Here is a 12,310-nt window from a genome sequence, read left to right on the forward strand (position 1 = left end):
TTGGAGGTTAAAAGATGGGAATGGATAAAACAGTGAATCTTCTGGTGGACAATGTCCATGATTAACTGTACAAATATCAGAAATTTCTCTCATGAGCTAGAACGAATGTATGACACTATAACTAGAAGTTAATAATAGAGAGGCATATAGGAAAAAATATATACCTATTGCAAACTATATACTACAGTTAGTAGTATTTTAACATTTTTTCATCAACAGTAACAAAGGTACTATAGCAAAACTATGAATCAATAACGGAGGGGGTGGTTAGGGGTATGGGAGGATTTGAGTTTCCTTTTTTTGTCTTTATTTCTTTTCTGGAGTAATGAAAATGTTCTAAAGATTAAAAAAAAAATAATTGTGGTGATGGATGCACAGCTGTATCATGATACCATGGGCAATTGATTGTACACTTTGGATATTTCAATAATTGTATGGTATGTGAACAATCTCAATTAAAAAAAATATATCAGAAACAAAAAAACACAAATATATATATATATATATAAATTTGAAAGAACAATAAATGAAATATTTGGGGAAGCTATGACCCTAGTGCTGCAACTGTTCTCAAGGCTGTAGCTGATACTAGGACTCTCCCTCATCCCCCTCTACTTTCTTTGTTTCCTAGGTGTGCTGGTTGAATCTATTATGCACCCCACAAAAGCCATGTTCTTTTAATTCAATTTTGTGTTTGCAAACCTATTGTTGGGTTGGACTTTTTTATTAGATTATTCCCATGGAGATGTGATCCAACCCATTCAAGGAGGGGCAGGGTCTTAATTAATTTACTGGAGTCCTTAAGAGAGCTCAGGGAGGGAGAATCAGAACCAATACAGATCCAGATGTTTGGAGATGCTAAGCTAGAAGATGAAGCCCAGAGTTTGCCCCTGAAAAGCTAAGCTGGAATCCACAGATGCTTAATGAGAAAGTCACTGGAATCAGAAGTTAAAAGCAATGCAACCCATGATCAAACGACCAGCAGATGCCAGGCACATGCCTTCCCAGCTGACAGAGGTTTTCCGGACACCATCGGCTTTTCCTCGGAGAAGGTATCTATCTCTTGATGTCTTTTTTTTTTTTTTTTTTTTTTTTGAATTTGCATCAGTAAATTTATTCCAAGCAAGAATTGTGCTTGCACTCCAGGCATATTATTTCCACACAGAAACCAGCATTACAGTAACAATATTTAACATTTTTGCCATGAAACTCAAAGACATGTGAAAAATACTTGTAATCCATGCTAGTTTATTTCTAATTTTTAAATTATATTGTGTATTGTTCATGTTTAAAACACATTTTCTGAAATTTTATATTACTGGAAAAATAACTTTTCAGTAATTTCACGATATCCTCATAAATCTTTTTGCAGTACAACTGTAAAAACAAAATTGCTTTTTTGCTTTCTCAAAGACAAAGTGATCAAGCCACACTACTCCTGGTCGCAGATACAACTGACATTCAGCTTTATAAATAGCTCTCTTTTACCACTTGCCCCTATTTTAATATGCCAACCATCACTTCACTGATATCCCAGAGTTTTCTTGCAACAGACTCATTCATAGCTTTGGGCAATAGTTCTTCCTCTTTACAATCCCCGAAGTATTTTCCTGACACACCTTCTACCTCGGGTGAAGAGGCTAAATAAATAGAAGTCTGGGCACCTTCTAGAGGAGTTTTGAAAAAAGCCCATGAAACCAAATTGAAAAGCGGTTTGACCAACAGTGGAATGCTTATGTGCCTCCCAAGATTCGTTCGTACAATACCAGGATGTAATACATTTACAGTAACGTTTGTGCCTTCTAAGCGGTGGGCAAGTTCTCTGGTGAAAAGAATGTTAGCCAGTTTGCTGCGACTATAACAAAAGCTTTTATTATAGCTTTGTTCACTATTCAAGTCTTCAAAGTTGATATCTCCATATTTATAAAGTTTGGAAGACACTACCACAATCCTGCTAGGAGCTGAACTTTTGAGGAGCCCAAGGAGAAGATTGGTGAGTAGGAAGTGGCCCAGATGGTTCACCCCAAATTGCATCTCAAATCCATCTTCAGTCTTCATGTAAGGACACTGGAAGATCCCTGCGTTGTTGATCAAGACATCCAGCCTGGGTTCTTCCTGGAGCACCTCCTGGCAGAAGGCGCGCACGGAGCGCAGGGAGGCGAGGTCCACCTCCTTGACGACCAGCTCCCCCAGCGCGCCGGCGTCGGGGCTCGGCCCGGGGTCCCCGTCCTGGCGGAGCTCGCGGCGCAGCTGTGCGGCCGCCTCCTGGGCGCGCCCGCGGTCCCCTCTCTTGATGTCTTAATTTGGACATTTTCATGGCCTTAGAACTGTAAATCTGTGAACTAATAAAACCCCATTGTATAAGCCAATCCATTTCTGGTATATTACATTTCTGGCAGCCCTAGCAAACTGGAACACTAGGCCTTCAGCCAGCACCAGGTGGTCAGGGATGTTTGTCTAGTAAGTGACCCAAACCTTCCTTCCCTTGATGGTCTTGCCCATTAGCATTGCAGGAAAGGCTGAACTAAAAGATGCCCAGGGGAAACCTGTGTTTCATTTCTAATTCTCCCCACCCCACTGTTTAATACAACACTGTACTCCCATGGGATTAAGTGCCCCAGACAACAAGTTACCACCCTTTTTTTGCTAGTTGAGTGAATGGCATGAGGAGCTCAAAGTGGCCAGATGGTATTCTTAGTTTCCAATTCCATGGATGGTTAGAAACATTCAGTAATTGGATACTAAAACTTCTAAAATAAAAAGCCCATGTTTCAGGAGAGGAAGAAAAAAATTTTCTAGTGAGTCATTAGATTTAATTATGGGACATGCCCCCCAATTCTAGCCCTTGTAATGGACTCATATTATGACTATCAGAGTCACTAAATTAGATACCAGAGACTGATTCTGAGCAGATCATTTATCCTGAAAGGCTACATCCCTTCCAAGGAAGGTGGTATTCCCCATTTGGAGCAGGGGATTCTGTTTTCAATACATACATACCTGAACATCTGTACATATATAATGTATAATATATAATGTATTATGAAACGTCCAAGTAACTAGCAGACATGTGACTGGCAGGGAAAACAAATTCAAATTCAGAGTATATCTCTTTCACGGAGAAGGATTGTTGCCCCTCCATGATGGGAGTTTATGAAATCAACCAGCCTCTAGGAACTTAGTTGGTCCCATCTTCAGTTGCTACTGCCCAAAGGAAAGTTGGCCACTCAGCAATGGTAGCCACATAAGTCTTGGCAAAGAGAAACCCAGCCTCTTGGGCACATGCATTGTCTTGCTACCAACTCCCTGCCCATTGGGCAGGCACTGGAGGGCAGGGGTGTTGGCTTGGGGAAGGAGGGGAATGCTATTCCCAGACTGGGCCACCATTGCCTCCTGATTACCAAGAACTTACTCTGTGGTGGAGGTGTTTTGGTGGATTCTCACATATGATAACAATTATTTTTACATTCTGGGGCCTTCCAAAACATAAAGATCCACATATCTATTTTCCAAACATCTGTCACCAGTTCTCCAAAACTGCTTCTTCCAAGACCCTGAACATCTGTCCAAACCATTAGCCACTGCCCATGAATCAATGTAAATATTCAATTCAGATCATCTCTCCTTCCAAATAAAATGGCCTAGGAGATGGGCTGCTGAATTTTGTTCACTCAGGTTATCTGCTCCTTTTCAAAGCCATCCCTGAGTAAATTGTTGCATTTCAGCAATTCATTTTGGCAATTGCCAGAATATCTTGCAAAGCCATCCAAAAAACAGGCTTGAGTTTTTTCCACCTTAGTCAACTGGCATGAGGAACAATCTGTGCGGTCACAGGCATGGGTTGAGGGAGGAGCAACTAGTGTGCAGATACAATGTTCTCCTGTGCAGCTCCACAATGCCCTGGGCTTCCCATATTAGAGGATTTAATATGACACAGGTTTTGAATACATGTTTTATGTGTCTGTACTCAAAATCTGGAACATATTTATATTAAAAAAATGTTGTTTATCTGAGATACAAATTTAACTGGGTGTCCTGTATTTTATCTGTCAACCCTGAAAGTCAGTTCTCAATAAGTACAATTTGCATAAATGAATAAATAAATAAAAGAATAATCAGATTTACTTAGCGTTTACTCTTGTGCAAGACCATTTTCTTCTCACTAAACTTTTCCATTGCTGTATAATATTAAGAAGTACCGAGACCTTCTCCCTCTGGCTGCTAGCGATGGCCACACTTGCCCTAAGGTGAAGTTATCCCAGCAGAGTCAAAGAACATAAAATATAAGAATGTAGGAGCTCAGGTGTAAAATGGGAAGATTGGGAAGAATTGCCTCTAAAACAGTGTTTTCTTTTGTCTTGCCTAGACACAGGCAAAGGGAAAGAGAGAGAGTCAGAGAGTTGTTCCTAAAATGATGGTGGTTATTTCCTACCTGGCTGCATACTAGGTACAGAGCTACAGTAGAATTGCCATACAGATTAGAAGATCCAAGAAAAGAGAGGTCTGCTGTCTTACTTTCTGCCTGGCCCCATGGGTGCCTGTACTAATCAGCTGTTGCTGCATAACAAAATAACCATGGAACCTTTTGGCATATAGCGCTAAGCATTTGTTTTTGCTTACGCGTTTGTAGGCTGCCTGTGGTGGCTCTGGGTCAGTGTTTGCATCTGCTCCATGTGTCTCAGGTTGGAGGAGCAGTGACTCATGGGGGAAGTGGGAAACTCCTAGAACGGTGAGCAGAAACATGCAAAGCCTCTTCAGGGCTAACTCACACTCAGATCCTGTCACTTCTGTCCATGCAGTGTGGGCAAAACAAGCACCAGGCCAAGTTTAACATCAATGGGGCAAGGAGATAACTCCTCCTATGGAGGTGGACAGGGAAAGCAATGAAAATTCACTGAATAATTGAACTACCACTACAGTAAACACTGAGACAGCCACACAGGGTGTTAAACAGAAGGGCCTAAGGTAGTCTCTTTGAGAACTTGAATCCTACCCCTGAATAGAGGGAGTAGAAAATTTTTTTCCTCTGTTGCCTAGAATGGTGTGAAAACCATGAAACAGTCTCTGAGCTATTGTACCTGCTCATAAATATTGCACTGTCCTGGCAGCTCTGCCATAGACTGTGGTTTTATCTAGTGTCTACTTGGGCAAGACACATTGGACAGAATAGTCACCATTTATTGAATGTTTGCTATGTGCTATTTATTGTCTCAATTAATCCTCCTAATTGTCCTATAAAGTAGACATTATTTCCATTTTGTAGATAAGGAGGTTGCATAATTAGCCCAGGAACACTGATGGCAGAAGGTAGAGCTGGTATCAGAATCCACATGCATCTGATTTTGAAACCTATGGCTCTCCACTCTTCTGCGCTGTGCTACGTGAACCCAGAGCTCCACTGTTGCAGAATTCGCTCCTCCATCCTCCTCTGGGGACTCCCCAGAGCTCCCAGAAGTCTGCTTTCTGTCACAGCTATGCAAAAACCAGGAGGAACGCTTTATCAGGTGAATTAAGCCACCCTCACAATAGGAGATTGGTAAATGAACTTTCAACCAGACCATTGGAGTCCAGAAAAGTGTCTCTTCCAAGAGGCATTGCCAGCATGCAGCCTGCTGGCCTCCACCCAGCCCAAGGGATTCCTGGCAAGGGGAGGGAGGACCTGGGCTGTTGGCGCGGGGGGTCTGGCAGGAGAGAAGGCAGGGCTGGCGGGCTCCAGCTGCGGCCTGGAGGTTTCACTACCACCAGCTGCACTCTATTTGTCAGGCCCCCGGCTCTGCATGTGGCCTTGTCGGCCGCTGCTGAGTCAGTACAGTTAGTGTTTAATTAAAATCATTGTGGCACTATGGAAATGAAAGATTGGGAAGATGACCAAGCTCAGCTGTCCTCCTCCTTCATGGCTCTTGGGCACAGAGCCCCTTTTCCAAGCCCAGGCCTGTGATACTCCCTGTCCTTTCTCTTTAGGCAGCTTCAGGGTTGGCTTCAGTGTAAAAGCCTGGCCTGCCCTAAGCCTCAGCCCTGAGACTATGGTATTGGAGCTTTATAAAGACATGCACATGAGTGGAGGATATGCAGCTTTTGTTTAATTTACTAAATGATTGTTCAAAGGCTGGTGTGAGTGGTTTGAGGGAGATTTGTGGTGTTCCCACATTGTATTATGGACCAAACCCTCCTTCAGTGGCCCCAGCCCTCCTTCCAGTGAGGCCTCTGAGGTAGCAAGTCGCACAGGGACAGTAGTAAACAGAGAACCAAAGTACCCTTTTATCACAATTGTTAGCTGGGGTTGTGGCCCAGACAACACTGTTTAGCTCTCTGGTTATCTGGACCAGAATGGAGGGCTGAAGCCAATGGGAAAGGGCCCCTTCTCTCTTCCTCAGCCCAAATCAACAAGTAGGGATTTTATGATCCTCCACAGTAGGCCTTGCTGTGCAGAATACGGGCGAGGCAAAAGTGCCTGAGCACGTGAGCCCAGGAGGAGAGAGGGAAAGCCAGTGAGGGGTGTCCAGGGCACTCGGCCTGAACCAGCCAACTAAGGGAACTGAGTGAAGAAAGAGGAGCACCCCTTCAGGTCCTCCACTGCCCTGGGATCCCTCTCAGTTTCCAGTCATTTCTCATGGTGCCTGACTCCCTTGTCCGACTGTGAGCTCCCTGATTCCAGGGCTTTCATCTTCTTTTGGTGATTACTACAACCTGGGATCCTCTACCACTATTTTTATTGTATGAATGTTGTCCCATAAACATCACTAGTGGAGCATAAAGGGGGACAGGATATGGTCCTTCAAGCAGACCTGCACAGAATCCCAGCTCTATAACCTTTCGGCACTTTAGTTTCCTCACCTGAAAAACAGGGCATATTATTCCAACCCTGATGGGTCATTGTGAGGCTCAAACTGAAAGAATCAATTTACTATGTCACTTACTTCAAACCCAATATGTAGTAATTTCAACCTTAACACTTTAACTCATCTATCCATAGAATGTACATGTTTCTTAATATGTTCTTCCTGAGTGATGTAATTAGTTTTCCCAGCATTTCATTGGATTGAAAAAAAAATCCCAGGATTTCATCTGGTTAAAACCAATATTGCATCTGTTTAATGTCTGATTCAGACATTAACAGTGTGTCTCTAAAAGCTTTTTTATTCATCATCATAGGGAAACATTCTCAGCAGTGTTGTGAATTTTGCTTACCCTATTTACCCAGAACTGAAATAAATAAAGCAGTAAATTTGGAACTAAACCACTAGTCAAAATCACAACAATTGCCTCTGGACACCCTGTGTTTAGACTTATTGATGTATTGTATAAGTCTTAACTGGTTCATCTCTTAAGTGAAATTACAAATAAAGTACCACTTACCCAGCCTAAGATATGCAATTTCTTTCAGTTATTCAATGCTGGATAAAACAGTGAGCAGCCAGCGTTCCTCAGGAGAAAATTGGCCACTCTTGAAAAGAAGAAAAATAGAGTGCACCATGTTGTACCCAGTCTGCAATATTTGGCCCCACAGCATTAATGGTTTTAACTCCTAGTTGAGCAGCAATGGAAGCATGAGGGATTAGTGATCCATTTTTCATGTTCTGAGGGTTTGAGGTTCAGGGTAAACCGGAGCAATGGAGATGTGCAACTCTGAATTTGGAAATAAACCAGAAAGGAAAACACCTTAGTAGAAGCTTGGAAGTGCTTTATTCTCGAGATTTTTCATTCCTTGAGGTTTTAAGGGAAGTGCAAGGTGTAGGTTGGAGCATGAGGTGGTGAAAGGCATAATTCATCACTTCATTTTCAGACATTTGGCCCTGGCCAAAACTCTGCCCTCCAATCAGGAGTGAGATGCCAGGTAGCCGAGGCCTCCATCATTGTGCATCTAGGGCTGTGTTCTAAATATGGATACATTTTAACAAGTGACGTAGATTTTATAGATGTAAGACAGGTAGAGTCATCAAGAAGACCTGTCTGCTTTGCCAGTTCCTAGCTGGATCAGCTAAAGAAATCCACTTCCTTTTCTGACTCTCATTTTCTTCCACCATAAAATGAAAGACTTGCTCTAGATGCTCCCTAGGTCTATTCAATATCTATTCTTCCAGATCTCTAGGAAGTGACTGGTCCAGTTGGCCAAGTATATGTGACCAACAATTATTTCACTGATGTTGAAAAAATTATTATAATACTTTACTTTCACATGTGGTTGAGATAAGATGCATCAGAATCACCTGGGGAGATACTTGATATTTTAATTAAACTTTTACTGAAATAAAATATAACATGCATGGACAAAAGTTTGCCAGTTGATAAATCTTCACAGAGTAAGCACACCCCTATAACTAGTTAGAGCAAGAACTGCAGCATTGCCCTCTTCGGGGAGCTTTCTAAAGCACAGATTCCCAAGTCTTACCTGGACCTACTGAATCAGAATTTCTTTTCTTTTCTTTTCTTTTTTTTCATGGAAAGTCAAGCTTCATTTCAAAGCAACCTGAAAAGAGCAGTCAGATGGACCACAGCTACAAACTGGTAGAAGGGAGCACCAAGTTACATGTCTAATTGTCAAGATATCAGTTGGGCATCTCACCAATCAGTAGGAACGATTGTTCAAACACTTACTCAGTTTCCTTTTCAGGTGAAAAGTAAAAAGGTAGGCCTGATGGTACCTATAATGTCTTTGTTATTTAAACACATTCCATTTTCAGGAGAGAGGACAGTATTGACAGATCTGCTAAATCAATAAAAGAAATATTTACATTGAGAATATAGTTAATTTATAGCTTTCTTCACATTTTCACATTTTAAAAGCATCATAGAGGTTTCATTCACGTCTTAAGCAGTTGAGTTGGTAAAGATCCTGTCTCCACTTCGTAGGAGATAGATTATATTCAATTATACCTCAAAGCAGCAGACTAGAAGATTAATCCGCTGTTTCTGAAGTGCTGGTTGAGGTGGCATCTGCAATGGTAGCCAAATAAATGAGACTTCTGTGTAACACGTGCTGGTACTGGACGCTTTCGTTTGCTCGGCTCTTGTTCTGATACTCCACGATACAGCAAATCAGCTAGTCATTCTCCTCCAGGAGAGCCGCTTGATTGACTTCCGCTTTGCCCCGCAGCCAGTCCAGTACAAAGGCCACCAACATCCAGAGAACTTGGTCTGAACCTGGCTTCAGGCACCGCAGAGGATGGCACATCTCACCCCAAGATGCCCCACCCACAATACAGGAATTTCTAAAGTATAAGCAGGGTTCCTTGGTTTTAAAAGGCTCCCAGGTGTATCCAATGCAGCCAAGTTGATGTTGTCCTTTGGAAACCCCTGAGGCAAACAGCTGTTTGTTGTTCAAATAAACATGAAGGTTCTGATCATCTAAGTGGAGCAGGGGCTGGGTTAGCTGCATTAGCCTGAGGCCGGGCACCAGAAAGCTCACCAGTAGGGAGGATCTATCCCACAGGAGAAGCAACTCATCCTGAGGCCAGACACTCTCCCGGATGCTTCAAGTGCATTGTTTCTAATTGCCCACAATGACCCTGCAATGGCTGTGCTATATTCTGACCCTGCAGATGAAGAAATTGATGCTCAGAGGAGTTAGATGCCTGAAATCACACAACCTGTGTGTTAGTGTTGGGTTTAAAACTAAAATCCATGTACTGCAAAAATCCATAGTCTTCCCCTCTGCCCTGTTACATCAGCTTCATCCTAAAATCAAAACCAGTTCCAACAAAACCAGTATACAGTTAACTGCTGTCACTGATGTTAGTTCACATCAACATTTTAAAACATGGCCTTGATTCCAGCATTAATCAATTCTAACTGTGTTATGGAGTTCTGGATAAAACTTCGCTAATCTAACTGCATTATGGAGTTCTAGACGAAACTTCGCTAATCCTATTGTTTTTGAGATCAGACAAAAAAGCGTCCCCGTATATAGGGATTTATAGAGTACCACTGTCATTCTAGAAGCATAGTATCAGCCACATAGAAGTGCAAGGAGCTGTGTGTGTGTATATATATATATTTTTCTTTTTTCCAATTTCAAATTTTTGTTATGGTAAATTTTGTTGGATCAAACGTTATCTTTTAGCACTTAAAAATGTTAAAAGTTACATACATTCCCACTCTCCGCCCCCTCCAAGATGAATCTATTTTGTGACTCAATGTAGAGGCAAGTAGAATTAATATTCTACAAAATTTCAACCTTTGAAATTCATGGTAGACTTTACCACGGTGCCTCCTCTCATTGCATTTTATTTCATTTTTTTATTCTTTTAGGCTTTTTCTTTTTGGAGAGGAAGGGAGAGTTAGCCCCTCTCTTTGACGTGTGTACTATTAATATACGAGGTGTGTCATTGGATGGCTATGACAGAGATGAGAAATGGTTGAGGTCAGAAGATGAATCAAATCATCCCTTCTCGTTGCTACACAGGACATGGACGTTATAATGAGGACTACTGGTAACCTTTCATGTAACTATAATGTAGCCCTTTCTAGTGGGGCATACAGGGCAAGAGTTCTCTATATAGGAAGCTGGTAATGAGGACTGATAAAGAAAGAATGGCAGGAAATTATTAGGGAGTCACATGACACTTTTCTTTGGACTGTGGAGCTCATCTGGGGATGATTTTGTCCCCCAGAGCACATCTGGCCATGCCTAGAGACATTTTTAATTGTCCCACTGGGAGCAGGTGCTACTGGCATTATTGGGGAGAGGTTGAGGATGCTGCTAAACATCCAACAACACACAAGGCAGGCTCTACAATGAGGAATTATCCTGCCCAAAATGCCAACATGCTGAAGCTGAGAAACCCTGGCTAGGAGATGGCAATAAATCTCACACAGAGACCAGCTTTTCTGTAAAAACAATGGGAAAGAGTAAGTTATTTCTACTTGGATGGAATAACATGGTCCTAAGGAGACCATGTGTTTACTTAGATTCTAAATTAGTTCCCGTTAGGGCTATACTGGAAAATGGAGCCAAGAGAAACCCGCTTCCTCTTTGGAACTCTGATTATTAAGCCTTTCTAATCTCTTCTACCCCAGCACTCTCCCCCTTCCGCACCAACTCTCCTCTGAGGGCAGAATTTGCTATTCTAATGAGAAATCAGCACACAAACTAAAAAATGATAGCAATGCAAAATGCATCTCTCTTGAGCAAAGTTAATATAGGTGTGCAAAATCTCAATTGAAATACTGTTATTATTATTTTTTTTTTTTTGAGAATCCTAACTTTGAATAAATGTGGCTGCTATGGTGTCCCCAGGAGAGAGTTGCTAAGGAAACCAAAAGCCAGCCCCACTGCAGAAGCACTCCATCCCCACGGAATATCATTATGGCCCATCAGTCATTTTGAGAGTTAGAGACACCACAGAGAACAAAATGATGACTTTATCTGTTTATCCCAAGAGAACAGTTTCAAGAAATAGATTTACCCAATGCCATTAGAAGATTTTCTAATGACCCCTCCTGGTAATAAGACAGAAAATGGATGTCGCTCACAGAAATGCTACCTTGGAAAACATTTCCAAGTCCTTAATATTGTGATTATAAAAAATGCAAAGTATACCTTCTGATAAATTGAAAGAATATCCACTATAATAACTATAGGTAAGACCAATCACATACTGCATATAATGGGGTTATTCTTTGGGGCACAATGCATTAGCATAAATAGAACCCTTGTGTGGTTGCTGAAAAAGCTGAAAAATCTCATGAAACTTTCCCTTGGTGTGCCAGGCACAGGAAGCATTTTTTTGGCATGTTCTTTACCGGTATGATTGCATTTGAAATATTGCACCAGATGACGGCTAAGGAGAGTTTTCAGTCAATGTGACCAGGGTTGAATGCTGCAGAAAGAACCGTTGTCAGAAACTGGGATATCTTATCTGATAGAGAGTATTATCTAATAGTAATATTAGACCTGTCTTCTAATACTTGCACAGCTCCCGCAAGCCTGCAAGCTTCTCTGCCATGCAATGGGCCACGCCACACCTTCTCCAAAGAGGTCTGAGCCTCTTCCCAGGTTGTCTTTCTTGGGTAATCTTCCTCAGCCTCTGGGTGCCCTCAGAGTTCTCTTTTCATCTTCATAGTTACTTCCGTATCATAGCTCAATAATTATTCATAATAAACTTCCCATTTGACTTATCGGGTATCTGCCTTCTGATTGGTCCCAGACTGATGCACCCTTCTTCCTGCACTCTCCCCCTTCCCCGAGAATTTACACTGATTTCATTTGTTTTGTTGGTACAGACAACAGCTAAACTTGTACACAGGCTGCTAGAGTTGTTCCAGCTTTCCCAGGGTGACTTGTCTCCGGGAGATCAAAGGCTCTGAAAAG

The 12,310-nt window shown here is 41.9% G+C and overlaps 1 protein-coding gene and 1 pseudogene across 1 annotated transcript; both read right to left on the reverse strand.

The window, feature by feature from the left end:
- Positions 1-1,098: 1,098 nt before the first annotated feature.
- LOC119532727 (retinol dehydrogenase 14-like) lies at positions 1,099-4,442 on the reverse strand. Its single transcript, XM_037835066.1, has 2 exons — positions 4,433-4,442; positions 1,099-2,297 (listed from the first exon to the last, which is right to left on the reverse strand). Exons 1-2 carry the CDS (start codon positions 4,440-4,442, stop codon positions 1,498-1,500), a joined length of 810 nt encoding a protein of 269 aa, XP_037690994.1. The 3' UTR covers positions 1,099-1,497.
- A 4,454-nt stretch (positions 4,443-8,896) lies between these two features.
- On the reverse strand, positions 8,897-9,121 carry LOC119530895 (annotated as a pseudogene).
- Positions 9,122-12,310: the final 3,189 nt, after the last annotated feature.

This window comes from Choloepus didactylus, chromosome 4, assembly GCF_015220235.1.
Source record: "Choloepus didactylus isolate mChoDid1 chromosome 4, mChoDid1.pri, whole genome shotgun sequence".
Lineage (NCBI taxonomy): Eukaryota > Metazoa > Chordata > Mammalia > Pilosa > Megalonychidae > Choloepus > Choloepus didactylus.